This window comes from Ixodes scapularis, unplaced genomic scaffold, assembly GCF_016920785.2.
Source record: "Ixodes scapularis isolate PalLabHiFi unplaced genomic scaffold, ASM1692078v2 PGA_scaffold11__112_contigs__length_91849675, whole genome shotgun sequence".
NCBI classification, from domain to species: domain Eukaryota; kingdom Metazoa; phylum Arthropoda; class Arachnida; order Ixodida; family Ixodidae; genus Ixodes; species Ixodes scapularis.
This window is the reverse complement of record NW_024609837.1, coordinates 49,686,256-49,711,817: the sequence shown is the minus strand read 5'-3', so window position 1 is coordinate 49,711,817 and position 25,562 is coordinate 49,686,256. Positions and strand designations below refer to the sequence as shown.

Below are 25,562 nucleotides of genomic sequence, written 5' to 3'. Positions count from 1 at the left end.
GTATAAACAACCACTAACTCTGTCAATTTCCGTCCTAAGCTTAGCGGCGGAACTGGCTTAGCTTATAGGTCTTGAGACGTCAATTCTCTCGCAACTTTTTGCGGGGAAATTACATTGGTGTAAATGTAATGTCATGTTTCGAGCGCGACATCAATTTCTGCGGAACATTTAGTGGATATATTCTATCGGTGTACAGGTCAGGTCACGTGACGTCAAATTCCATTCTTATGTTTGCACGGAAAAACAAACACATGAATAGACAAACTTTTGGCATTGGGGATCTCGGTAATAAGCATATCAGGCTTGAAAACACACGGGGAAGACCAGTGCCACCATTCAGAGCTCTTTCCCATACCTGCATACCTCTAATATAATCTCAATCATTTCAGTTCTGACCTGAGGATTGCCGACGCATTCAGCCGTCGACGCTACCTTGCTAATATATATATGGATCCTGTCGCTTTGTACGTATCACAAGCAATGATGAATAGATGCAAGCCTTGGAACTGAAATAGACTTACGATGACGACTGGAAGCTGCGTCGTGTCTGGATTTCCGCTCTCATCATGTCCGGCTGGTTGCTCTTCAGGGGGTCGGCACGTCAGTTGTGTTCGTGACAACGATGTAACGTTGCAGAGGGCTGTTCCGACTCGAACAACCACATCATCAAATTCAGATGCTCGATCTAGGTTATCTCCCTAAAAAACGAAGCAAACCGTAAAAAAACATGACCAAAAAAGGCTGATCACAAAGTGCGTAGCCCGCACCTAGAAATCACTTCCACTCTACCATCTGCTCAAAGTTAGGAACTCGGCGTGAAAGTTAGCGAGATCATCGGCCACCGTTATTTGCCTATGCTGCACTGCGATTCGAAAAGAAATAAGGCCACGCTCGGCTCTGGCCAATTGCGGCCGGTCCGCGATCTCGCCAACTGTCTAGACAAGTGTCCAAACGAGAGCATCAGTAGTGGCGAAGAGACCAAATTTATAGTAATAATAAAGCTGAAAAACTCCCCTCCCGCTAGTCTGAAGTATTCAACACCCAGACCAATTTGAAAATAGGTTTATTACTAACGTTATCGGGATTCAAAATGTGATGTCTATTACTCTACCGAGTCAAATTAGATTAGGTGGCTTTACTAGTAGGAAGGTAGAAAATAATCCAGAATTGCGCTAGTATATCAGAATAAGAAGTCACTATCTATCACTAGTCCGTGAGGCACACTCCAACTCGCGCATCGTTAGATGCTATCACACTTGTCAAGTGATCAGGCCTATGCATACGAAAGCCGGAAAGGCTAACGATGCTGACACTAACTTTCCATGAGTCGGCATCAGCGCGTGTGCTCAGCGAATGCGTAGCGACGCACACAAACAAAGCTAAATAAAAGGGACTGAGTTTGACTGGGGCAAACTCCTTTCTTTGGGACTTCGATTTTAGGAGATGGTTCTGGCGTGATTGGGATCCAGGCCAACATCCCCTAGAATAGTCAAATCCTATGCTCTCAAATGTTGACGTCGTCAGAGTGCGATCGAGGGAGACTTTAACGTCCCTAGATTAACTAGGTTGTGAATTCTCGTCGAGCGAGTACCCCTTAACCCCCCCCCCCCCCCCCCCCTTCCCTTCTCTTCCTTAAAACCGACACACAACCACGGTCTTCTGCACGGAAGACAAACCTCTTAGCGCCCTTCCTCTTCTAAAGTGCGAGGGGAGCCGCGCTGGGGCAAGTTTAAAGATGGACAGGATACGAAAAGGTGTGAGTGGGGAAAAGTGCAAAGCTTGAGGTGCACGTCCGTTTTTAAGACCGCCACTCGTTGTTTGAGGCGCCTTCTAACGGCTACGTTCGAAGTAATATTTTGAGACGCTACGGTGATGCGCCATCCAGACGCTGTGCTTCAAAACCTATGTAACTGTGTGTACCATACTTGACATCCCCGCAAGAAACGGTGGCACGTAGAGCAGCGGGAAACGGACCTTGGGATGAGAGGGGGATATGTACCTTTCGTTGAAGGATCGTGTATAGGCAGTACTGTTGCTGAGTTGACAAATAATCTAGAAGTCACAGATTGAACATGAGTGTTGCTTCAGCGTTTGGTTGGGACTCGTCTCCAAGCAACGCGTCGAAGGACGCTTTGGTATCGGGCTCGTATACAATTTTTGAGTTGGCGCTATGGCCGACTGTGACGACTTTCCAGAAAGGAAAAGGAGGACATTCGCAAGTTTGATTATTCTAGGTGGTGTTGGCCAGTCATGGGCCGGCATTGCCACAGATCGACAATAGGAAGGTAACCAATGAAATTCGGATGTGCCAGCTGAAGATAGTCGCAATATGGGACTTAATTTTGCTAACGACGAAGTGTCTTCGTGCTAAATACGAAGTTTCCGATATGAAACTGATCATAATGTTAACACGTGAAACGTCATGCCCAATCACACATCGCAGATTGCAGATCCCTTTGTCTAACGAAATCGCTTTTTCAACACACTCACCAAGTTCTCTTTCGATATCGCACTCACGTATACATCAGGAGGTATGCAGAAAAGTATACTCTAAGATATGCAAATATTTATGCGGAGATGTGATATCAATATATAGTTCGGACCAAAAACAAATTTAAATTCATATTAATATTAAGGATTAAGCGGGAAGACCCGGTATGCACAACCTGTTTTCAGCTGGTTTGGGTTCTTGTGTGGACTCGACGTACATAGAGTACGTGCGACAATCGCGTGGATAATGCCACATGGAGTCATAGCATGTCATGTGACATCACGTCAAACGAAATAGTGCTACTTAATGTCACTTGCGCCACGACGAGACACCGTGACGCGTCGGGAGTCGGGAAATGTGAGAATGTCAGCTTGTGGCATTCGTGACACTGCTTGACTACACGTTATTTGGTCACGTAAATAGGATTACTTGACCTGATCATGCTGATACCATCACATGACCACTGTCTCGCCGTTCACGTACCATGACCACCGTCATGCTTACAAACTTGCGTGACCGCCGCCCGCTAAATTCAGCAGGTGATATCTTGTCGCCAAATTTTGCTGTACAGAAGTCCGTTAGATCTGTGATGGATTTTCGCGACGATTTCGTGTATAGTGACAGTCCTCTGTCGCGTTTTTTTTTTTGCGACTTCAGGTCCCAATTTTCTCTGATATTTTGGGGATGTCTTAAACACAGTATGCGTCAATAGAGATGGGTAGGGAGGGAGTGCTCGCACAAGCAAGAAAGGGTGCCGTGGGGTCTTTAGCAAAATAAAAGGGGTCTGGTAAAGCAAACCAACTGCTTGTTTCCACACCCAATATTTAAATGTTTCATAAACAACCCTTACTTAGACTCGAAACAAAATGAACATATCGAAGAAGAAAATGGTGAAATTTTCACATTGAGCAACATATTTCAGTTGGGCAAAAGATTAAATACTTTTTTTTTTGTTTTTTTGGGTGAAAGTTTCTGAAATGTAAGCATGTTTCGGAATCGCCTCTAACTGAATATCTGTCTCACCATATAAATATTGCTATGTTTGTGTTTCGCGGAAACCATTTTGTTTTCTTCTGACATTAATGTCATTTCTACAGACGTAAAGGAAGGTCCTAAAACATGTTGGTAGTAACTGATCTGCCTCTAAATTTGCTCCACACATTAATGGACACATTGGGACTTCTGAGCAGATTGAAAATCACAAAAAAAAATATTTTTCTCGGAACTATTAAAGTGTTACGCTTGGCCTGAAACACTCAGAGGCACTACAGACAACACTGAAAACGTGACGTCAGGTTTTATCAAAAGGCTCAATATGGAGAATTACAGCTTGTTCCCCAAGCGTTAAAGTACGTTGGAATTCGCGAAATAAATTCTATTTAAACTTCGGCAAGCAAAACAAAAGGAACAAAAATACAGGCGCCGTATGATGTTTTTATTTATTGTAATGCTGTCTCTTTTATTTAGTTTTATTGTGTTTTTACATATTATAATTAGTTTTATAACGTGTGAGATCACTCCTCTAGAGAGTGCAGACAAAATTGGGAACGTTAGTTTTGGGCTACATTATTTTGCCGTTTGCTCAAAAGATATCTTACATTCAGTGATAAATAGCAATCAGGGAAATGTAAAGCCTTTGAGTTCAAAAAATCTTTAGCTTGGGTGGTACCTCTTCTAAAGACGAAGCCGTAATTTTATTTAAGAAGTATTTGAAGAATCGTCACACTCACCGCGATCGTCAGGTAGTCACTCTTGAACTCTTTCACGTGTCCATCTTCAGAAAAAGGAAGGTATAATGGATCGCGAAACATCTGGAATGGTTTGAAGCCTCTGTTCGCCACCAGATTCTGTCCGCTTTCAGCTGCGTCCATACGAACACCGTACTCCAGTTCCAAGGGAATGGCGGGATCCTCTTCAAAGTGAAGGTTTTCTTTGGAAACTGCGGGGCTCCGACATTTCAAGTGCTGGGGTGACTCCGGGACACATTTCTTCGAACCAAATAAAGGAAATAAATTACGCCTTCATACAAAAAAAGAATTGAATGGTCCTACTGGAAGAAACGGTACAGACCCATATAACTTCTACTCGATTCGTTTCACCGGAATAAATAAAAAAAATACTGAAAGTGAATAAATTCGTTTTTCAGGCGTTGAAGAGTTTCTGATGTATATTATGCATGTATTCTGCGCAGAAGCTCATAGTCTACTATCGGATATCGACCCAATAATGATTGAATTGAAATATATATACTGACAAGAAGGAAGGCGACGAGAGGATTAACAGTGAACTGAAAATAAAGGTTTAATCGCCGAACTTGTTGCAAACAAAATAAAGAACGAGCGCCGAGGCAGCAGAAAAGCAGGTGGAAATTTCGCGGCGTAACAGCAAGCAAGAGCCAGACTGACTCGACAGGGTCCCGCGCCGCTACGGATCTGGTGTACCTCACTATATCGCAAATTCGGCCCAGAAGGTTTGAGCGTCGCGCACTCGGGCCGAGAATGAACAGGCAGTTCCGAAAACAAGAAAGCAGGGGCTCTAAACTCGCCGAGCAGAAATTTGGGGCCTAGGTTCACGGAGCGCACCGATAGGACTTTCACGATGACGACTTTGTGCTTTTGTAGCCAGCGTCTAATCGGTGCGCTCCGCGAACTTTCTGTTCCAACTTTGCGTTTGACGTTCAGGGCTCCAGGACGAAACGATAAATGCCACGTCCCGCGCAAGAATAAACGCGAATCTTCTAGAAGTGTGTGTCCTAGCGTTCCTCTCTCGGCCCAGCACGCGGCAATATATATATATATATATATATATATATATATGTGAACGAATATGTGCAGATGAATGAACCGTACTTAATCCAATGAATCAAAGAATCAAAGTTTCCAGGTGCCCGCCGAAAGCCAAAAATTGCGGAGCCAGGATTTGAACTCTGGGCCTCCCAATGTCCGGTCTGGTCTGCACATATTCGTTCATATCCTCCTCGGAGACCACGTACGATGGTGTGAAGTGCCCGTGTTATATATATATATATATATATATATAACTCCAACAAAACTATGACATTCATGCGACGTTATAAAGGAAACGTGTTCTATATTTTGTTTCCCATTGCATCCTACCGGAGCCATCGCTATGGTGCTTTTTAGCCAATCAGGCAGCCCCCAAAATGTATCGTGGTAGTGCTATGTTTTCTTTGCGGGTTTCCCAAGTAGCACGAAGTAGGTTTTGAAAAAATGGCCGACCTGGGTCCCACTTGGGCAGCCAACGTGGGTCCTACGTTGGTTTTGCAAGTGGGGCTCAAGGGAAGTTCGACTTCGGCAGCCCACCTGGGCTGCCCTTGGGAGAAGCACAGGGGCCCTGCTTGGACAGCCTACATGGGTTCTTTTCGCGGGGCCCACAGGGGGCTCTAATGTGCAGCCTATATGGGACTCCTCGTGGAGTCCGGAGTGGATCTGCGTGGACAGGCCACATGAGGTCCCCCCAGGGAGCCTCATCACTTTCGGGGTAATTTCGTCATTGCATTATGGAGTCAGCTATTGCTGGTCATTTCATAAGGAATATTTTTCACTTTCCACGCGTGCGTACTAATAAGATATTTTGAATTTTTATATATTGAGCTAGATCAATAAGACATAATCAGGAAGACCATCGAAAGTTGGACATTTCAAGTGTACGAAACGGAACAGAAAATGGCGCACCTTTCCATATAAAATGATCTCGAACCTAAAATGGGTAGAAATAGCCATCTTGATCCGGCTACTACACCGAATTTTAGAACAGGTAACAACATTCCGACGCGCGAGTTTCGAATTCACCTCCGAATTTAACTGTTCCTAAACAATTAAACCCAACGAAACGGAATGTTTTACATATACGCTGATTAGTAAGTTGGCAATAAACATTTTCAGACTTAAAATTTATTTCTTACGTTTTCGGTGATGTGGCATCAAAGGAATCCGATCTCCTCAGACAAATTATTAGAACATGCACTAGATATCCTCAATATAACCCTAAAGTGCTTGTTTGGGAGTGGCATAGGCAGTCCAAATTGGACATGCTTCCTCTTTCCGTCTTGGAACCTAGATCTATGCTAACCTTGCCCCCGTATAGCCGAGTTTGAATCCACGGTGGCATTGCATGGGCACACCAGGTTGGGTATGCTCCCGGGGAGTACACCTCTGCGCTAACATCAGCCATTACACAACCGGATTGGGACTTACGGAGGCTTTGCGAGGGTAGCCAAAGCTGGGTATGCACAAGCGTTGCCTCCGTGGAGCCCACCTCAGTGATAACCGTTTCCGTATAGCCGCGGTGGGGTACACGGAGGCAAGTTGGGCAGCCCCAAGTAAGGCATGTCCGCTTGGGGCTGCCCAACTTGGCCCTTTGTCCCGAGCTGCGCAGCCTTTGCGTTCGCAAAACCGATTCGGGACCCAAGGTATTATTGCATGGGCAGCCCCAATTAGGCATGCCCACGTCACACCGGCTCGGGCTTTAATGTTCATGTGTGGCCCACTTGAGTCCGCCTTCATGCGCCACCGGAATTGCTATCACCAGCTAAAGCAATCGCGAAGAGTGAACGCGGCGTGAGCCTGCGGCCTTTTTTGTGCGTTTTTGCTTTAGCCCGTGATAACGAACGCAGAAAAAAGACGACCGCCGCCCTGATGGTGCATGTTTTGAACCGCTTGATTGGCTCCATCAATTGAGGAAAATGCGTATTCATTGTCATGTATGTTTGTAATGGTGTTATGGGATATGGTTCTTAGTGATCACGGTTCATTTTTGTTTGAAATGTGAGCACCATATTTTTAGCTGACTGAAATCTTCAAATACCCAAATACCGTCTACGTCAGTGAAGGCGATATATATATACCCTATTGGAAAGACCAGTTCAAACTGCTATCAGTTTCAAACTTGGTTATTGCTCCAGTTTGACCAGTTTCAAAATGGTTAAACTGGTCAAGGTGGTTCGAACTGGTCACACTGGTTGACATGGTCATAGCAGTTGAACTGGTCACACTGGTTGACTTGTTGCGCTGGTTCGACAAAAATATTTTCATTTGTTCACGCCACCACTGTGCTTCGAATATCTTTATTATACACAAATGTAGACACAATACGCATACTACGAGCATCAGCTGAACATACATTAAAGCGCATACACGTACACGGCACATACAAACATCAATACAACAGCACACTAACCCGATAGCTACTTCCGAGCTCTGCTTTTCCGTCTTTTATACCGGTCGTTTTGAACGTACGGAATTTCTTGATGACCGCCTAAGCAATAAAAAATATTCCCAGCATGTTGATTTTTTCCAGCAATGTCATACCTCTGAGACTATTTTGAACGGCGCAAGGGATGAAACTCCTAGTAAAACGTAAACGCTCGATCATGCCGTCATTATTTGAAAGCCAATTAATCAAACTGAGAAACCCAATAAATAAAGTGAGTAAGAGGGGTGAAACTGGTAACCAGTTGGGCCAGTTAGGCCAATCTGGTGACCAGTTCGGCGTCTGGTGACCAGTTCGGCCAATCTGCTGACCAGTTCGGCCAATCTGGTGACCATTTCGGCCAATCTGGTGACCACATAGGCCAATCTGGGGACCAGTTAAGCCAATATGGTGACCACACAGGCAAATCTGGTGACCAGTGAGAAGGCAATCTGGTGACCAGTTAGATCAATATGGTTACCAGTTAGACCAGTATGGCTACCAGTTGCACCAGTTTGATTTCCTGTTAGACCAGTCTGACCAGTCCAAATACCAGTCTGACCGGTTAGATCTTCAAACTGGTCTTTCCAATATATATATATATATATATATATATATTATATATATATATATATATATATATATATATATATATGTATGTATGTATATATATAGAAAGTCACAGTCATCAATATATGATATATATGTACAATAGCGGGCAAAGCTGGCTAGGTGTATTGCTGAACATTATACGACGTAAAACTTAAAATGAAGTTATTGTTTTATTTTTGATGCCAACGGCATGTTTTAGGAAAGCCGTGATAAGTTTCCTTATACCTTTCCTCGTATCTGAGCTAAACTCAATCTCAGACCCGTTGGCGACACTGTATATAGACACAACACGGTGCTTAAATCTATTTAGCAGATTTTTAAAACGAGCTTAATTATTTGTCTATCATAAAAAATAGCTTTTCGAAGTGGAAGGGGGGATGGCTGGTGCGGCCTAGCCGCGCAATGCTTTTTTAGACAAGCTCGAAGTCTCCCCTGATACTAAGCAAAATGAAAACACTGACCGCGCCGGTCTTGGTGTAAGACTCGCATCACCAATAAGTCTTCGACATTTAAGAACTTTACATATTTTATTTGTGTTTCCCATCTTCTTTTTTCATTGGTGTTTTAGATAACAAAGAAGCATATGTTCAATGGATTTATATTGTTTGTATGATCTCAGTAATTTGCAATTTGGAGCGTTTTGTTTTTCTTTTGGGGTTGCTGCAGTTGAATTTTCAGCGCCTCTTCTTTTTTTACCTTATCTTGTTTGTCAGATTTCGCTATGGGTGCCCTACGTTTCTTTTCTGAGTGCTTTCCTTGGATAGCTATGTTTTCTCAGTGCTTATACTTTGATCTTGTCGGCATTTGCTCTGTACCACACAAAGGGCCCTGCGCTCTTTCTGGACACATAAAATAAAGAGTATAATAATAATAATAATTATTATTATGAGCTATTTGTGGTTTTGTAACGTAATGTCTAATTTTTTATTCAAAAATATTTGTTTCTATTGTATGTTTACACAATTTGATGCAATCAAATGCTATATGCATGTGTTTTCTTCATACATTTTGTGACTGTAAATTTTTCTGGCTGTGAATAACCTATGACTTTGATGTTGTTTGAAATGCTTAGGTTTTAATATCTAACTTTATTACGCGCATTAACTGTAAGCATTCCTACGCATTATCAACGATTGTGTTCACTACACTTTTGTTTTGCTTCTAAATAATGCAATGGCTTTCAATTGGTTTATAGTACTTATATATCGCAACTTTTCGTATATTTCTTATAGTTTTCTTATTCCGAAATGTGTCTGCTTGTCGCCCTTATGTCAACCAAGGAATGGTTGAAGCCATATCAGGTACGAACTCATTTCGCCGTAGGCCCACTACGCTGTACCGTACTATAGACCCGACTAAAGAAAAGATAAACAAATTCCGGTGATAAGAAGTCTTCGCGGAACAGAACAGCAAGGGCGCAGAACCAAAACGGCGCAAACAAAACCGGTGCTAACTGTTAACGTCAGACGCCGCATACTTAGGGCGACTGGAACGTGTCTCCAACTTGTGCGTTTACCACGCCTTAAAATACCTCGATTTCCGCCTGATGCCTTCACAGGAATGCCATGTTGTCTCAGGGCGCGACCCTGGCGGTGTTTAAATCTGCGGTGGTTGATGTGGCGGACGCCTGTACCGCTTCAGGCCTCTCTCCATTTATACAGCCCACAAACGCTTCATCAGCTACGAGTTTGGACGCAGCGACGGCAGCGATACTTGCGTTCGGTTTTCATTTTCGCCAGCATTTCTACGACCAACCGCCAGGATCGCGGCGTCCGACAAAATCAGAGTCCGGTTTCGGTGACGTCCTTTGTAGGCACCTGGGGGCCACTTTTGATGCATGGGAGGGTGCAATAGCGCGGTAAACACATACGTAATAGATGCGCTCAATGAAGCGTAATATAACTATTTATATTTTGAGAAAATATATATCTTACGTACCCCATAATGCCTTTGCGAGTCCACTGTTACGTACAGAGCAGGTTCTTGTGCGACGTCCAAATTCCGTCCTTTAACATTCACCGTCAGTCCTCCGCTAAGAAAAGTAAATACGTAATAATTACACGCATTATATTGGTATATGCCATGGAAGCGGTTTCGTATCTCTTACCTGGGGATTCCGCGTGCTGGAGTTCCCGCAGTGGCAGACTCTACAGAATCAACGACGGGGTCTTCTACAAACGTGAACATGTACTCTCCAAGCTCTTTCAAACCGTCGTCAAATTTTACCACAAGCCGTTCTTGTCCAGCCATGGGTGCTTGAGAAGTCCTACATGTCAATAAAGCGTCTTGTCGCCTGAAAAAAAAGAAAAAAAAAACAAAAAAAAAACACTAATCACCACTATTTTTTTTAGGCAAATAAGATGCGTTTTATTATTTGTGATGTTGCAAGAAAATATGCTCAAGAAACCCGAGTTAAAATAACACTTCCTGCAATATTTTACTCCTTCATTATTCTTACAACTAAAATTCAACCCGTTTGGCAGCCAATAACTTTAGCGGCCTCACGCCAAGAACCAGTGCGTGCAGTTGGACTTGAAGCGACGCCCGAGCTCTATCGTAAGATGCCGTAACTCATACAATTGCACGTAGAGTTTTACTCTGCTATAGTCCATTGCAACTGAAGAGGGTAGGGCGAGGGTAAGAATACAGAGGGAAGGAGCTAGGTTTCCCCTTCTCTTCTCCAGTGTTTCGTCTGCTTCCTCCTCTCCGGCCCGTCCTGCCCTCGCCCTACCTTCTTGAGTTGCAAGGGACTATAGCTCGTAGTGCATCCAAACACAAACCGGCACATTGATCATTATGTTGGTATCATATTTTTTTATAGTCAGAAACGAGAAATCCTGACGAAGTAAACTCGTTCGATTTAACCTTGGCAGAATTTTTACTTTATCACCAGCACAAATTAAACGTACCGTCAGCGCCAAAGGCTTATCGTGAAAATTGTTTTTCTAGTAATGCATAGTATTATACGCATACGTAAGCGCACGGATTGCGGCGTTTAGTGGATGTCTACCATTTTTGTAACGCAGTCATTTGTATGTCAAAATTGTTTTAAAATCCCTCTGATGCGGGTGATGTTGCTCAGGTGCAATGACTTTGCGGGACGTCTATCTTGAGCAAACGAGGGCAGGGTAATGTCATGGCATTGAGGCAGACTAGTGTTAGTTACTTGAAAAATGTAATTGATTATAATCACAAATTACCGAGCCTCAAATGTAGCGGATGACCGTTACAAATTACTTTCGCTGAAAGTAAAAGATTACTTTACTCGTTACGTTACAAATTACTTTCACGTTAGGTTTTCGTACACTTATTCAGAAAACAATAGAAACAATTTTGATATTTTTCAAAAATATTTCGCAATACTACTTTTCATTTTTGATACGCCAGTATTATGGCAGTCTTTGTAGATATAAATTATGGTATTTAAGAGAAAGAGTGTAGGTGTAATGCGTTCACCTGCACGCTGACAAGGCCCCGAAGGCTGCAACCGCATCCGCCATCCCGCTAGCTTACGGCCTCCGGAAATGATCCCTGGTATTGTGCAGACAAAGCTAGCGGTGCGCATGCTCAGTAGCGCCGTCTACCCCCGCTACGAGATTTGGAACGAAAGAAGTGATCTACGAAAGTTCATTTCGACTGAAGTGTCGAAAGCTCATTTTCGACTGAAGTGCCTGTTATACACAAGAAAAGAAAAACTTGGTTTTAACGTTAATATGTAGAGCCAACGCAGAATACAGGTGTCCCAGCTTACGTTGTTGTGCTTTCATAGATTAGAGTTTGTTGCTCTTCCAGATGACAACGAGTGTTTTTTTGACAAGCAAAGCATGCAATGAAGCTCTAGGTTTCCGTTCTCCTTAATTCCCTGAATTTTGAACATCTCATTATGAGATGGCCACACAGACGGCGGACAGTCCATGACCGAAAACTCGACCAGTCAGAGAAAAAGTGGCAGTTACGGGATTATCGATCGGTCATCCAGTTCTCACTTCATACCAATATTCGTGGAGGCCAGGGAAGGGTAGGGCATGGAGAGCTAGAGAAACGGTTGCCATAGGTCTCACAAAACAATAAAGGATCACACAATTTTTACGAGCTCTTTCTCTCTCTCTCTGTCAGCACTCCTTATATGGCCTAACTCCCCCCTCCCCCCTTTTATGTTGACAGTTGGCTGTAAAGTAAGGAGTGGACTCGACCACCATGCCCACACAAGTAAACCAAAAGAAGTATCGTCCGTACCCTCGAAGACATTGCTCTTAGCCTCGCGCCGAGCGCTTTTCAGCCAGGCCTAAAGAGCGTGCTAAAATGAAGTAAAGAGCGTGCTGACTTTTCTCTGGTTATTTGCTAATGGCCAGTGGCCAACAGCCATCGGCCATGCATTGGCCGGTGAATGGCCACTCTTTGGCGATTTGCCAAAAAGAACATCTCCAGCCACTGGCCAATTCTTGGCGAAAATCCGTGCTGCTTTTGGTGCTTAATGGATTTATCTGGAGTGAGCAAACATACGAGGAAGACCAGCGACGTGACAACGCACTTTTGACGCTGCTTGTTTGAATACGTCGGATCATACGGTCGGCTACGGTCGGACTCGAAGTGAAATGGGGTATAGACCCGTTTGAGTGTTTATGTCATTCTCTTTCCATGGCGATACAAAGCCGTAGCTTTATAGGGTCAACCAACCCGAGGAGCTGCGTACGCACGAAATGTGTAACTCGGTCAGTCCGTAACCACCTAACCACCCGAAAAAAAAAAAAAATCTGCAACTGGTATTAGGGGTTTTACCCCGGACACCGGCGTGGAAGTAGAGTGGGCCGATCAGTGAGCCACGAATCCTGCACTTTCTCGAAATATCTTTATTACATCTACGGACACGGCACGCAGGAATGAGGGGACCAGAAGCAGGTGCTGCGAGATAGCGCGCGGAGTAGAGAAGGGAGACAGGGCAAGAAAGAGAGGAGCTGAAACAGGCGGCGGAGAAAGAGCGCGCGGAACGAGGGCGAGTGGAAAATGTAGGAAAACGTACTTTCCCAACTTGGTGACCCGAAAAATTCAGCGAAAAGGCCTTGTATCCGGGTGGTGGTGAAGGGAAGGGCGCGGAGCGTCACAAAGGGAAAGAGGAGGGAGGTATTTTATTTTCGCGCAAAACCCTGCTTTCGGCACCTCTTGAACTAAAAGCGCCACACACCCCATTCACTGAAAGACTAAGAGTAGGGGTTATCCCACCCTAGTCACCACCCTATCTGAGATCACAACCAACCCCATAAAGCTACCGAATTTAAACGCGTTTGGCAGAATGACCAAACATGCAACAAAATTTTTATAGTTCATCGTGTACACTCACGAACTGTATGGAAAAGGCCAGCCGAAACCCTGGCTTACAAGGCCTACCTCGCTATCCTTCAGAAGGAAGAGCCATCATTATCGAGGCTTCAGAGTCTGTTCAATTTATGTCGTCCCTCCCCCCGGACCAGCTATTGCTGAGCTCATGCTGGTTTCGCCAAATATAGAGGCCTTCCGTGACAAAAGGGCAAGTAAGGAGTGGCTGAATCCACCAGGTCGGTAAGTTGACCGGTCAGTTCCTGGGCGTTTTATAATAAGTTCGCACGACAAATGACGATGAGCGGTTACTATATTTATTTGACAAGGCACTGTTACTACTCGTGTCGGCTCATGAATCCTTTTCTGACCAAGTGGAGAGCAACAACAACAATCGAACAGCTGCTGAAATTCCGCTCAATCCCACCATAACCTCGATAACTCAGCTTTCTCAAGTTATGAATAACACTGATGATCTTTGGAGCCACGCGCTCGCCTTGGCGCTCATCATCCGCGACTGTGCAGTCTCCATCAATACGAAAAATCCCACCAATTGCGCGTAACTGAGATGATGGCCGGTAGCGGCTCGACGCGCGCTGTGGACAGCTCCATGTCGCTCACAAAGGAGTGAAACGAGATAACGCAGCCCAACTGCAACGGCGCGCTGTGTCCTTCGGATCGGCGTGGAAGCTCCAGGCGTGCGAGCACCCCCCCCCCCCCCCCTTCTCGCATTCCGAAGTTTCGGCCACTTGCAGTGAGTGGGATCTTCAGCGTCGTAGGGACTGTACTTAGGCTAGTCTGTAACTCATTGTAGACCATACTCACTTGGTTAACTGACACGGCACACCACCCACAGAGATTTCGGTTGTGCTGCCAGTATTTAGGAAAGCTCCTCGAACTTCAATATCTGTGCCTCCGGATTTTGGTCCCTTGTCCGGAGTTATTGAGACGATTGTGGGGTCCTTGAAGACAAAATGGTAATAAATGTATTATATGCAGGCTCAACAACTAATAATAAAATGGTATTTTACCTCATTGGATATACAACGTATTGATTAACAGCTTGAATATTAACAAAATAGCTCCATCGCTTTTTGTTTTCCCGTCAGCAATGTGGTATACCCTTTGTTTGTTGCGTAACTTATATACATAATTACAAGTGAACATTAAATATTAAAAGACCTAGCTTGCTACTCGAGCTTTCTGCGGCCAATCAATACGCCTTTTTGTCACCAGAAGATCGCCATAAACTTTTTTCGACCTCAGGTTCGAAGTTCAAATGAAGGTTTAGAAATGCCGAGAACGTTTCGCACTTTTTCAGCGTATTACATCATAAATTCAAATTTTTTTTAATGTTCGTGTTTGTTGCGCTAAGACATTTGACGATTTTCGTGCTTTCAAACCTGCGATGCTTAGCCATTTCACCAGCTTTGAACTTCCATAGAAAAGTTCGACCAAGTTTGAACCAACCTACCTCCTAAGGTTTATGTAATACATTTAAATTCCAAAAATAGATAAATGTTTGGAGTGAAGTGAAAATAGCCCCGAAACATTTTCGCCCCACTTTGGGATGACACCGGCGTCCTGGCCTCGTTCCTCGCGCTCAAGAAGTTTACAGCGCCAGCTGTTATATTTAATTTCAGCTTAAAGACCGACGACCAGTTCGCGCTTTCCACTTTTCGCCCGCATCCTCCTCTCCCCCTTTTACCGTGTCCACCGTTGCCCGTTTCGTCCTCCCCAAGGTGAGGAGGATCTTCTGCTTTGCAGAATGTCGAGCCTGGTCGTCGACCTTTAAGTTCACACGCAGCGGACGCTACGAGTTCATAGGGCCAGCATCAAAAGCGCCCCATCATGGTGTTTGTCATCTTCATGTACATGTTCCGTCATCGCTGAAGCAATCGTAAACATACGATGAATTAGCTAGCGCCACATGACAAGGAAAAATAGAAGATAGAGATAGGACAGAGCGCTACTATTAACTGATGTTTAGTACTACAGGGGCTCTAAACTCGTCAAACACAAAGTTGGAGCCGAAAGCTCGCCAAGCGCGCTAATCGGACGTTGGCGAAAAAAACGCGAAGTCATCGTCGTGATTGCCCAATTATTGCGCTCCGTCGACATCGGCCCCTACTTTATGTTTGACGAGTTTAGGAGCCCTGGAAGAGAAAGATAAAAACGCGAGGGCTGGGCTACCTATAAAAAAAGAGGAAACCCCAACCTCAGCTACACCAGTGGAGGGTCCATTGGTGCGTAATTTTAAACGAACATTTCTAAAGTTACACAGCTTTATCTAATGCAATATTGAAAAAGCGAAAAAAACTCTCGACGAAGAACTTCTGCCTCCAACAGTGAATATAATAAAAAAAAACGTAAAAAAATTAACTAAATATTGTATATAACTAAGGATCTTCAAGAAGGAACGTTCAGGTAGTAAAGTTATTTTTGTGTTAAGCCATGGATGTCGCACGGATGCAGGCATCACCACGCAGCACAATTTCTTGCGCCTAGTACAGCTCTAGTTCTCTTATCACCGTAGCACCGAAGGATTTTGGTGTGGCTAAAAAAGGTGAGCATTCGCATCCCCTTAGTTGCACTGCAAGGAGTCGTGCTGGTGACGATTTTTATGTTAGGGTATGTTATCTTAATCTGTTATTCACATTCTGATCCACGCACGTTTTTTGGCAAGTGAGTGGAGTCTCGTAAATGACACCATACTGGCAGTAGAAGTATTTTTGTTGATGCTGCACGGCACATATCGCCTGCTGTACCTGGTGGTTATTGATCTTCGGGTATCGTACCTTTAGTAGTTCCGGTGCTCAAAGTACTACCTGTACTTCCAATTTCTGGGTTTTTCTCAGTTTGGGGATAAACGACGAATGTATGGCAGAAAAACAGGACGACGATTGTTATCTTTGTTTTTGTCTCGCGGTCTACTCGAGGTAATTGAACATTCGGCGAAGTCATATAAGATGGAACTCGGGTAACCAGAAGCATTAGGCCTTTGCATAATTAAAAACATTCCCACGCACTGTAGAAACATGATATTATTAAGGCGTTATTCAGAGAATTTTTTACGATGCTTCTCTTAATGAGCTTAGGATAAACCGAATGATACTGTAACAGGACTTTGGTAGATAGTGGGGGTACACCCAGCATGTATGGCTGTCAGAGAATTCCAGTCCTAGACATAAAAATTGCAGGATGGAGTTTGCCGGCGACTCATTGATGAACTTGAGACCCTGGACCCCATCGATGAATGTATACCGCATACTGTTGATTACCTGTGCTTCATTCTCTCCCGGACGTTGTTGAAAGAGAACCAAGTAATCATCCACATACCGAAAGATACGGGATACGCGGCCGGTGACATCTGTATTAGCAATTGCCCGATCACACTACGAAAGGAAGATATTACATAGGGCTGGCGCAACGTACAATCCAATGCAGATTCCTTTATTTTGTTAATAAGACGTGTCGTCAAATGCGAGGTAGAAGCTCAAAAGTTCGAGAAAGTGCTCTACCGGAATTTCCCACTCATTTTGAAAGAAAGTGCAACCGTGTGCCTTAATACATCCTTCTACCGATTCAGACAATGTTGTACGTTGGATTGAATAAAACAAATCTTGCACATCTAGGCAGAACCCAAAACGGACTGTCGGCGTATCCTGTTGCAGATAGTGTATTAGTTCATCCTAGTTTGGTAGCAGGAATGGATCTGCCAGCCGAAGGGAAGACAGGTATCGTAGTAGGAACCGTGATGGCGCATTTTGCCTAGATCCCGCTTCAGTGACTACCACCAGAAATGGAGATTTCTCTTGATGATGTTTTGGCTGTGAAAACCTTGTTCAATTTAGTCATCTTTAACTGAAGTAATGAGCGTCTTCATTCGCTTCAATTCAGGTCTGGGGCATAGTTGGAGCGCCTTTGCCTTCATCTTTTTGGGCTTGACCTTGTGCGGTTCGTTTAACTTCTCATCGATTGCCGCTCTTGCTTTTTCTAAGTAGTTTTCTCAAGGTATCACAACAAAATCTCCTCTTTTGTCACACACTAGTAGGTTTAAGTCGTTCGCTTTGAAATAATAAAGTAAACTAATAATTCTCATATTCTTTTCATTAACATTATCAGTTTTTACCAGCACGTCTCCACAGTCTTCGATACATCGGCGTGTCTCAACATCAATTGGCCCTAGCCGCTGTGTCGTGGATATTGAAGAATAGCTGTACAAAATTTGGGACGGTTCTCTAGTATCTTTCTCTGTTCTACTTGCATTGAAGCATCCCCTAATAGTGTGACGCTAGCCCGACCAACTAGCTCACCAGAATATTTTTATGCAATCGTAAGAAGAATAGGCCTAATGAATCGCGTGTTTGATGCCTGATTGATCTTATTAACTCGAAGCGGCGGCTGCGTCTGCGCTTCAGCTAAAACTATGTATAGCGGGGTGCTACACAAAAATTGCACGGTCGTCCTTCGCAAAAACTTCGATGACGTCAACAATTACGTTATCGCTCCCAGTATCCGCTGAGTATGTAAGAGAACAATGATTTTTGTATTTCAAGCCTGATTTGAACCAGCGGCGTATGAGAATGACAGGTATCGTTTCCTTTATTGCTAAACACCTTGTCAACTGAGCTATCGATTGAACAATTTTTAATGAAACTAGGAAACACACATTCTGTTTCAATTTGAATGGACGAAGAGCGTGTTGATGAGGATCAATATTGAAGAGGGAAGAAACATGTAGGACCAGGACGACGCAACGATATCTTTCAACTACCAACGGACGTATCGGAATTCCAAAAGCGAGTAACCGATTAAAGTCAGGAAAATCAAGGAACGAGAAAGTAACCAAAAATAGAAAAAGTAGGAAAGAGACAATTAGATCAAATTCAAAGTCAGGTCGACAGAGTCATCTTATCGCGTTCTCTCTTCCCTCCTTCCTCTCTTCTTGGTTACTTTCCCTTCCCTTGATTTTCCCGCTTTTATTCGGTTGCTCGCTTTTGAAATTCCTATATGTTCGTTGCTAGTTGAAACATGTGGCTGTAACGGATTCGTCCTACCTAATTACGCTTTCTATAACCCTGGTCTATTTCGTTCGACCTTCGATTACGCTTCGGCGTATTCTGAGCCCCAAGCGTGCATCCGACGACGAAACACAGAAAACATTGACGTTAAATACCGCAGACGTCCGGCATCGTTGAGAATAACGTCGTAATCAATAACGCTAAAACAAATCCTGGACTGTTTTGCGCACCAACACAACTTTCATCGGCTGCTAGTTACTCAGCTATGTTGTCGGCTTGGTCGGCTACGTATGTCTGCTCCGTGCCTGTGCTCCTCTTGTCTAAGTTGTCTGCCCCCTGTTACGGCTTGCTTTCGACACAGTCAGCACAATTAAAGAAGTTTCACCACTCACGCGCAATCGCAGCACGACGGAAGTAACGAACGCGTGCAAAAGTGGAGCTTCTATGACATTCTTAACTTGGCGCCGTTCTCAGCGTCTGATATGCTCGCTTTCCAGAGCCGTGCTTTGACGACTCGCTCTCTGGACGACGATCCCGCCGCGGTGCCTAGAGCTTTCGCCACACGCCGGATTCCCAATGTTAAACTCCGAATTTCACCTGTTGGATACCGCTTTAGTGGACGCTGCTTAATAAATATAGGGCCAACAACCGCGTTGCGACAACAGTGTCATAGAAACGCGGTTGTTTCTCCCATATGTTTATAGCGGCGCCAATTAACTAAGTATTTCTTTTGACGAAGGGACCGCGGGTACATGTTATGGCCACACCTACTTTCATTATACTTCGCTTCACGTACGGCGAATACGGATGCCACCTCCTGTGCAATACAACCCCCTTTGTTGCAGTCGACACTCTGTTGTGCTGGGGCATAAGCACGATCATTCGAGCAAACGAACTTGCACACCATATCTTTGCACATCGGAACGTCTCTAGCGGGACCGAAGAATGCGACTTACAGTACCAGCAATACCTCCTAGAAGACAAGACCCCCCCAAAATAAATATCTTGAAGTTTATCGAACTTCAATGTCAGAAGTTTTTCTCTCTTAATCTACGACTTCTAAGAATTTGATTTTCAAAGAAATTCGAAATATGCAGACTCGACTCTTTGAAATTTTATTATCTTAGACCTTCTTAGATTTGAAACTTCAAAAGTTGCGAATTTTTGAAAACCTTTTGAACTTAAACAGTGGGTGCTTCGCGGCATGTCTAGTCACAACTGGCGATGCGGGCATCATGCACGCACATTTGAAAGTCAAGTGTTTTTGAGGTACTTACGACGAAGGTATATTTTTTCTTGGACCGTGCTTTAAACTGGTCCTGAACACTTACAACAACAGGGCCAGACGTTGCCAGTGTCATGTTCTCGGGTCTTTGAATTCTGCATACAATTCTGAAATAATTTTTTTTTTTTACTTTTCCTTTGGACAAGTACTATAAGAAAATTACACCAATTCATGTCTGTTTAAGAAGAACTCTTTTGACAAGTTTATTTGGAAGGACCACCATGCGGTGAGACAAAGATTTTTTATTGAAAACATGGTGCTTATGAGTTAACTTTTAAAAATGAGTGAAGTTCCGAAATCCATCAGTCTTCACATCGAGCTGCATTGAACGAAAACGTTATGGCCTATCCCAAAAACGAGCAGCGTCACTGTGCTCTCAAACACGTAAACGACAAGCGTGCTTAGAACACAGGTGCAATGAATACAAAAGTGACCTAAATATAAATTAAATTTTACACTTATGAACTCAAGTTACCTTGCACATAAGATTACTTTCAAATCTCTTTAGAACCTAAACGAAATGGCATTTTGGGTCTTTGCGTTTGCTTTTACGTGTAGGTATATAAATGGTTACATTTTTATGTTTATAATGTTATACTCAAATTGAAAGATTTTGTGCGTGTACACTTGTCTCGAGCACTGAGGTTAACTTGGTACTTACCTTGAACCTCTCACATACAATTCTTGGTATGGCACGCATGGAACGTCAAGAGAGGACCCGTTGACCATCTCCAGCGAGATGTGAACGCCTTGCTCAATATCCTCGAACATTTTCCCGAAGTTTTCGCCTTCAATGGTAATATTAGTACCCCCCTCCAAAGGTCCTGTATTTGGATAAAACTGTGAGAAAACGACACATTTTAATAAAAGAGTATATTCGTTCACCCCGTTCATTAAAAAAAAAAAAAAGATGTCCACGGAGAGCACCACTTACATGGTTTTTATATGCGTAGAGAACGAAGCATTTGGAAACCACTATGTAATTAAAGATATGAGTCTCATGTTTTCAATTGAATAAAATAATTGAAAAGTTTGGCTCTTGACGTAAAAATAAAACGTGTGAGTAGTGATGTCAGTGCGGGTACATTTTTGTGAAAATACAGGGGAATAAACTGGTGGTTTAGGCACTCTTCAGTTCCAGTTGTAACAAAAGTATAGAGCTTGAAATAGATTCAGCTTAATTATTGTTACCCAATTTCACTCATGATGAAATATTAACGGCGATGAGTTATTAAACTTATGCGCTACGAAATAATAGTTATACGATAGAACTAGGCTGTAACAAAACTATGATACCATATAGATCACAGGAAACATAGTTAAGATTCCATAGAACAAACCTTTTGTCATGCTAATTTTAAGTTTCAAACCGTTAAAACTTTTACTAACTTCCGCACTTTGTACATCCTACACCAAAATAAATATTTCTAGAATGTCGTTGCCACTTTCGCAGTATGAGGTGCTTTAGAAGTACGAATATTGATTTTGTTGTAAAACAAAATGAGGAATAAACGTCAAGTAATTATGTGTTCGTGAACAACACCTGGAAAAATTATGTAAATAATTATTGCCTCAAAGAAGACCAGCCTCGATAATATTCGAAAGCTGAGAGTCATTAAATTCAGAAATAATAACCAAGTTACAACAAACAGAGACTAGGTTATACAGTAGCCACAAAACTCTGAAAGCTACGCGTGTTAATATTGCCCCGCGCTGTGTTTAAGTAATGAATTTATACTCATATTAATCGGTTTTTAAAAGCCGACGCACAACCTCAGTTTTCTGCAGGGAAGGTAATCCCCTCAGCGCTCTCCCCTCCTAAGCTAGGAGGGGAGCAAGTTGGGGCAAGGCAAAAAGTGGAGAGGATATAGAAAAGGAGGAGGCGGGCAAAAGTTGAAAGCGCGAAGTGTATGTCGGCCCTTAAGCGTCTTATTCGGTGCGTGGCAGAAACATATCGTGACATAACTGTCATGCAGTTTTAGAATAAAAAAAAAGGGTCCCTCTTTTTTGGTGAGACTCCATGGCCATTAAAACAGGATTCCGTACTCTACATCCCTGGAATATTGAACTAAATTTCATAAAACTTTGCGTTTTCTGAAGCAACAGAGCAGTATGCAACCATGTATCTTGGGAGAGTCCGGAACGATTTACTCAGCTCCGGATTATGAAGCTCGCATTTTGCGAGTTCCATTTTCGGTCATCTTTTGCGAATCGCAAAATGTCCAAGAGGCTGTATGCGCTAACAGGAAGTATGTGCACTGGTGCAGCTTGTATGGCTTCTGTCTTTGTAACTTGTAGGAAGCCTCTAATAATTCCCTTTAAATTCAACAATTTTCAGTGAATACAGACTGGTAGCAGTTGGTCTGTTGGCCAGGTGACACGAGCATCTTTAATTTCTTAAACGATGAACTAACAACTGGTGAATGCTTTCAGCTCTCTCGTGCTTAGGTTGAAAACTTTATTATTTTGTAATGAAGTAATGAGTTTTTTTCGTATTTTGCTACTCGTGAAATTAACGGCACTCAGATTGTGACAAGGTTTTCTTTTGGTCTTTCTTTTGAAATACTTATGCCAAAATATCAGTTGCGATTGCGGCTCAGCCGGATAATTTGTAAAGTTTTAAATTTCCAGCATGACACGCAGTGTTACCGATACAGTGCGTTGAAGTAGAAGTTCATTATTTCGGTAGTTGCAAGCCGCTGTACTCTCGTGGTAGAAGGTATGTAGAAGCTAGGTATTCTAGCTGTATAGATGTGGTAGGAGCTATGCGGTCCCAACATGGCGGTGCCTGAGTGGCCGCCTTCTCGAGCATGATCGTTAACTGAAACCTACGGTGCGCTGGAACAGTGTTGTGAAGAGCTGACTTGTTTATAAGTTGTTTGACTGGTGATATTTGTTAATATAACAATTGTTTTTGCTAGGTTTCTTGATGACGTCATCACTTAAAGAGTAATTAATCTAACCTAGGCTTTTCGCACTTTGTGTGGCCTTTATATTCCAAGTACTGACTGCTCACTATTAGTATTGCGTATGTGAGTGCCGGGTGTTTCGTTCAAAGCTTAACTTCTTTGTTTTAAGAAAAAGCTCTGAATGGTACACTAATACGATTTGTGTAGGTGAATTATCGGTCAAGGGTGCTTAAATACATGAGGTTAATTGCAACGCAATCGGTTAACTAAGATATTTTAATTAACTTTTTTATTATTAAAATAAACCTATGGTTCTATCAAGAAACGTGTGGAGCGTCATCGAAAACCACATTATGAATTAGAAAGACTTGACACACGTGGCAAGCAGGGGATTGCGCCAAAGTTACAACTCCTGCAGCAGGAGCAAGGCTACTGACGAAATAACGCGCGCGCCTGCGTGCTTTTTTTTTTCTTATTCGCGTTTTTATATCTCAGCCTTGCTCCTGTTGCACCAGTGGTAACCTTAGCGCACTACTCCATTTTCAACGCGCAAAGATTGCTTGCGAAAATCTTAATTAGTGCATTTTGATGGCGCTCAGGAAATATCAGATTGAAACCATCTGTCTATTTTAACTAATTAAAAGATAATTAATACGTTTTATTTAATATTCCAGCTTCATTTGACGGCTTGCACCTTGTATTGCGTCCAATCTCCCAATTCATTAAGTAAAATGTATTCAACCAATTTCATGTACAATCTTAAACTTTTAGTGACCACTAACCCTCTATAATATGTCCCCCTGGCCGTATAACTAACCCACACACTCCACATTAAGGTAGTTTTCACGACGTGTTTAAAAAAATGATTATGCTTAACATAACACTCTATATACACGTTTATACACGCATACCAGTAAACGAAAGTAGACATAACTTTCGTTTACTGGTATGTGTGCATAAACGTGTAGTATATACTATAAATTCTCTAACTGTTGTTGCTTTCCCCTTCAGGTAATGAATTACTAACTACCTTTGAGCCGAAATATAAAAAAATGACCTATAATTAAATTATTTAAAAGAACTTCGATACTGTAACCTATGTAATGTTTTAATTATTAATATATACAGGATGTTTCATGGAAGAGTGACAAATATTGCTAGAATTTGTGTATTCCAGGTAAACAGATCCTTTTCTCAGGACCGCATTACTCCTTGTGGCGGTAGTAAAAAATGCGCTACATTTACTAATTAGTTCGCTAATTAATTGAGAATAACTACTTAACTTTTTAATGGTTGAAAAGCGACATATGGTTTCACTTAGAAACTTGCTCAGCGTCATCGAAAACCACTAAATCAATAAGTTTCCGAAATACTTTGAGCACGTGAGAAGCGTAGTAGTCCACGAAAGTTAGCACTGGTGGAATTAGTACAAGGCTAGCGGTTGTGGTAAGGCACCCGCGAGGCTTTTTTGTCTCTTAGCGGAGCCCAGCCTTGGACCTGGTGTACGAGTGGTAACTTTAGCGCGGTACTACGCTTCTCACGCGCTCAGTCTTTCTAAAATTACTGATTTTTTGTTTTCGATGACGCTCAGCAAGTTTCTAATTGGAACCATATGTCCATTCTCGATAATTAAAAAGAGATTTAGTATTTCTTAATTATTAACCAACTAACTATTATGTATCCCGCATGTCTTGACGTCCGCAACCGCCAGTAGTGCGTTCCCGAAAAAATTATTCTTTTACCTCGAATACACTATAACTGTAGGAAATCTGTCACTGTTACCTGCAACACTGTATATATATATATATGTGTGTGTGTGTGTGTGTGCGTGTGCGTGTGTGTGTGTGTGTGTGTTTGTGTGTATATATGTATATATATAAGTGTTTTTTGAAGCATAACAGGATAAAAAAACATAAAAGCTAGATTGTTGCGGTCTCCGCGCGTGAGTTAAACGGGCAGGGGGACATAGTATAGGGGACTAATCGTAACGATCAGTTGGCTACTTAGTTAAAATTCCTAAATTAACTTTCTTGATTAATAAAGATAGACATATAGTTTCAATCAGAAACTTGCTCAGCGTCATCAAAAAACCACTATATCAGTAATTTATAGAAAGAATATGAGCGGGTCAGAAGAATATATGAATATATATATCCTGACTACGCCGTTCTTTTGGATTTCGGTGGGTTCTTAAAAACTTTGAATATTTGATTAATTGGATTAAGTACGGTTCATTCATCTGCATATCTTCATTTATTAATTATATATATATATTTTTACGAACCCGCCGAAAGCCAAAAGAACGGCGGAATCAGGATACATATATATATATATCGTGTACCCTACACTACAACCAAGCTCCCACGCCATAATTTGAGCTAGGGAATAAGTACTCACTTGCATTATTTCGGGATCAGGACAGATATGGGTTCGATCAATCCAAATTGGACAGTTGGAACGCACTGTACATGACTTGCTTTCTTGACACCAACCGCAGCCGTATTTTTCGTGCAGCTCATGGCATTCTCCACAGTTTTGTGCCATTTTGGCGCAATCGTACACAACGACTGAAACAGAAAAGACGCGGTAGATTTTTGTGAAGTCAAAAGTTCCCATCTTTAATGGGAACTTTATTAGAATCCTGGGATGTCCGGTAACAAACTCAAGCATGTACGTCTGTTAGATCTAGGGTCTCCAACATTATGCTATACAAGCTA

At 42.7% G+C, this 25,562-nt stretch overlaps 1 protein-coding gene across 1 annotated transcript in view; it reads right to left on the bottom strand.

Annotated features, from left to right (window-relative positions):
- LOC120844136 (plexin-A1-like) overlaps positions 1 to 25,389 on the bottom strand; it is a 28,043-nt gene extending 2,654 nt beyond the window's left edge. The window contains exons 1-8 of the mRNA XM_040215755.1: positions 25,243 to 25,389; positions 20,598 to 20,776; positions 19,929 to 20,043; positions 14,453 to 14,589; positions 10,422 to 10,607; positions 10,253 to 10,346; positions 4,222 to 4,479; positions 522 to 698 (exon numbers count right to left, since the gene is read on the bottom strand). Of these exons, the coding sequence (XP_040071689.1) occupies positions 522 to 698; positions 4,222 to 4,479; positions 10,253 to 10,346; positions 10,422 to 10,607; positions 14,453 to 14,589; positions 19,929 to 20,043; positions 20,598 to 20,776; positions 25,243 to 25,389 (1,293 nt within the window). The remainder of the gene's footprint in view (positions 1 to 521; positions 699 to 4,221; positions 4,480 to 10,252; positions 10,347 to 10,421; positions 10,608 to 14,452; positions 14,590 to 19,928; positions 20,044 to 20,597; positions 20,777 to 25,242) is intronic.
- Between the last annotated feature and the right edge of the window lie 173 nt (positions 25,390 to 25,562).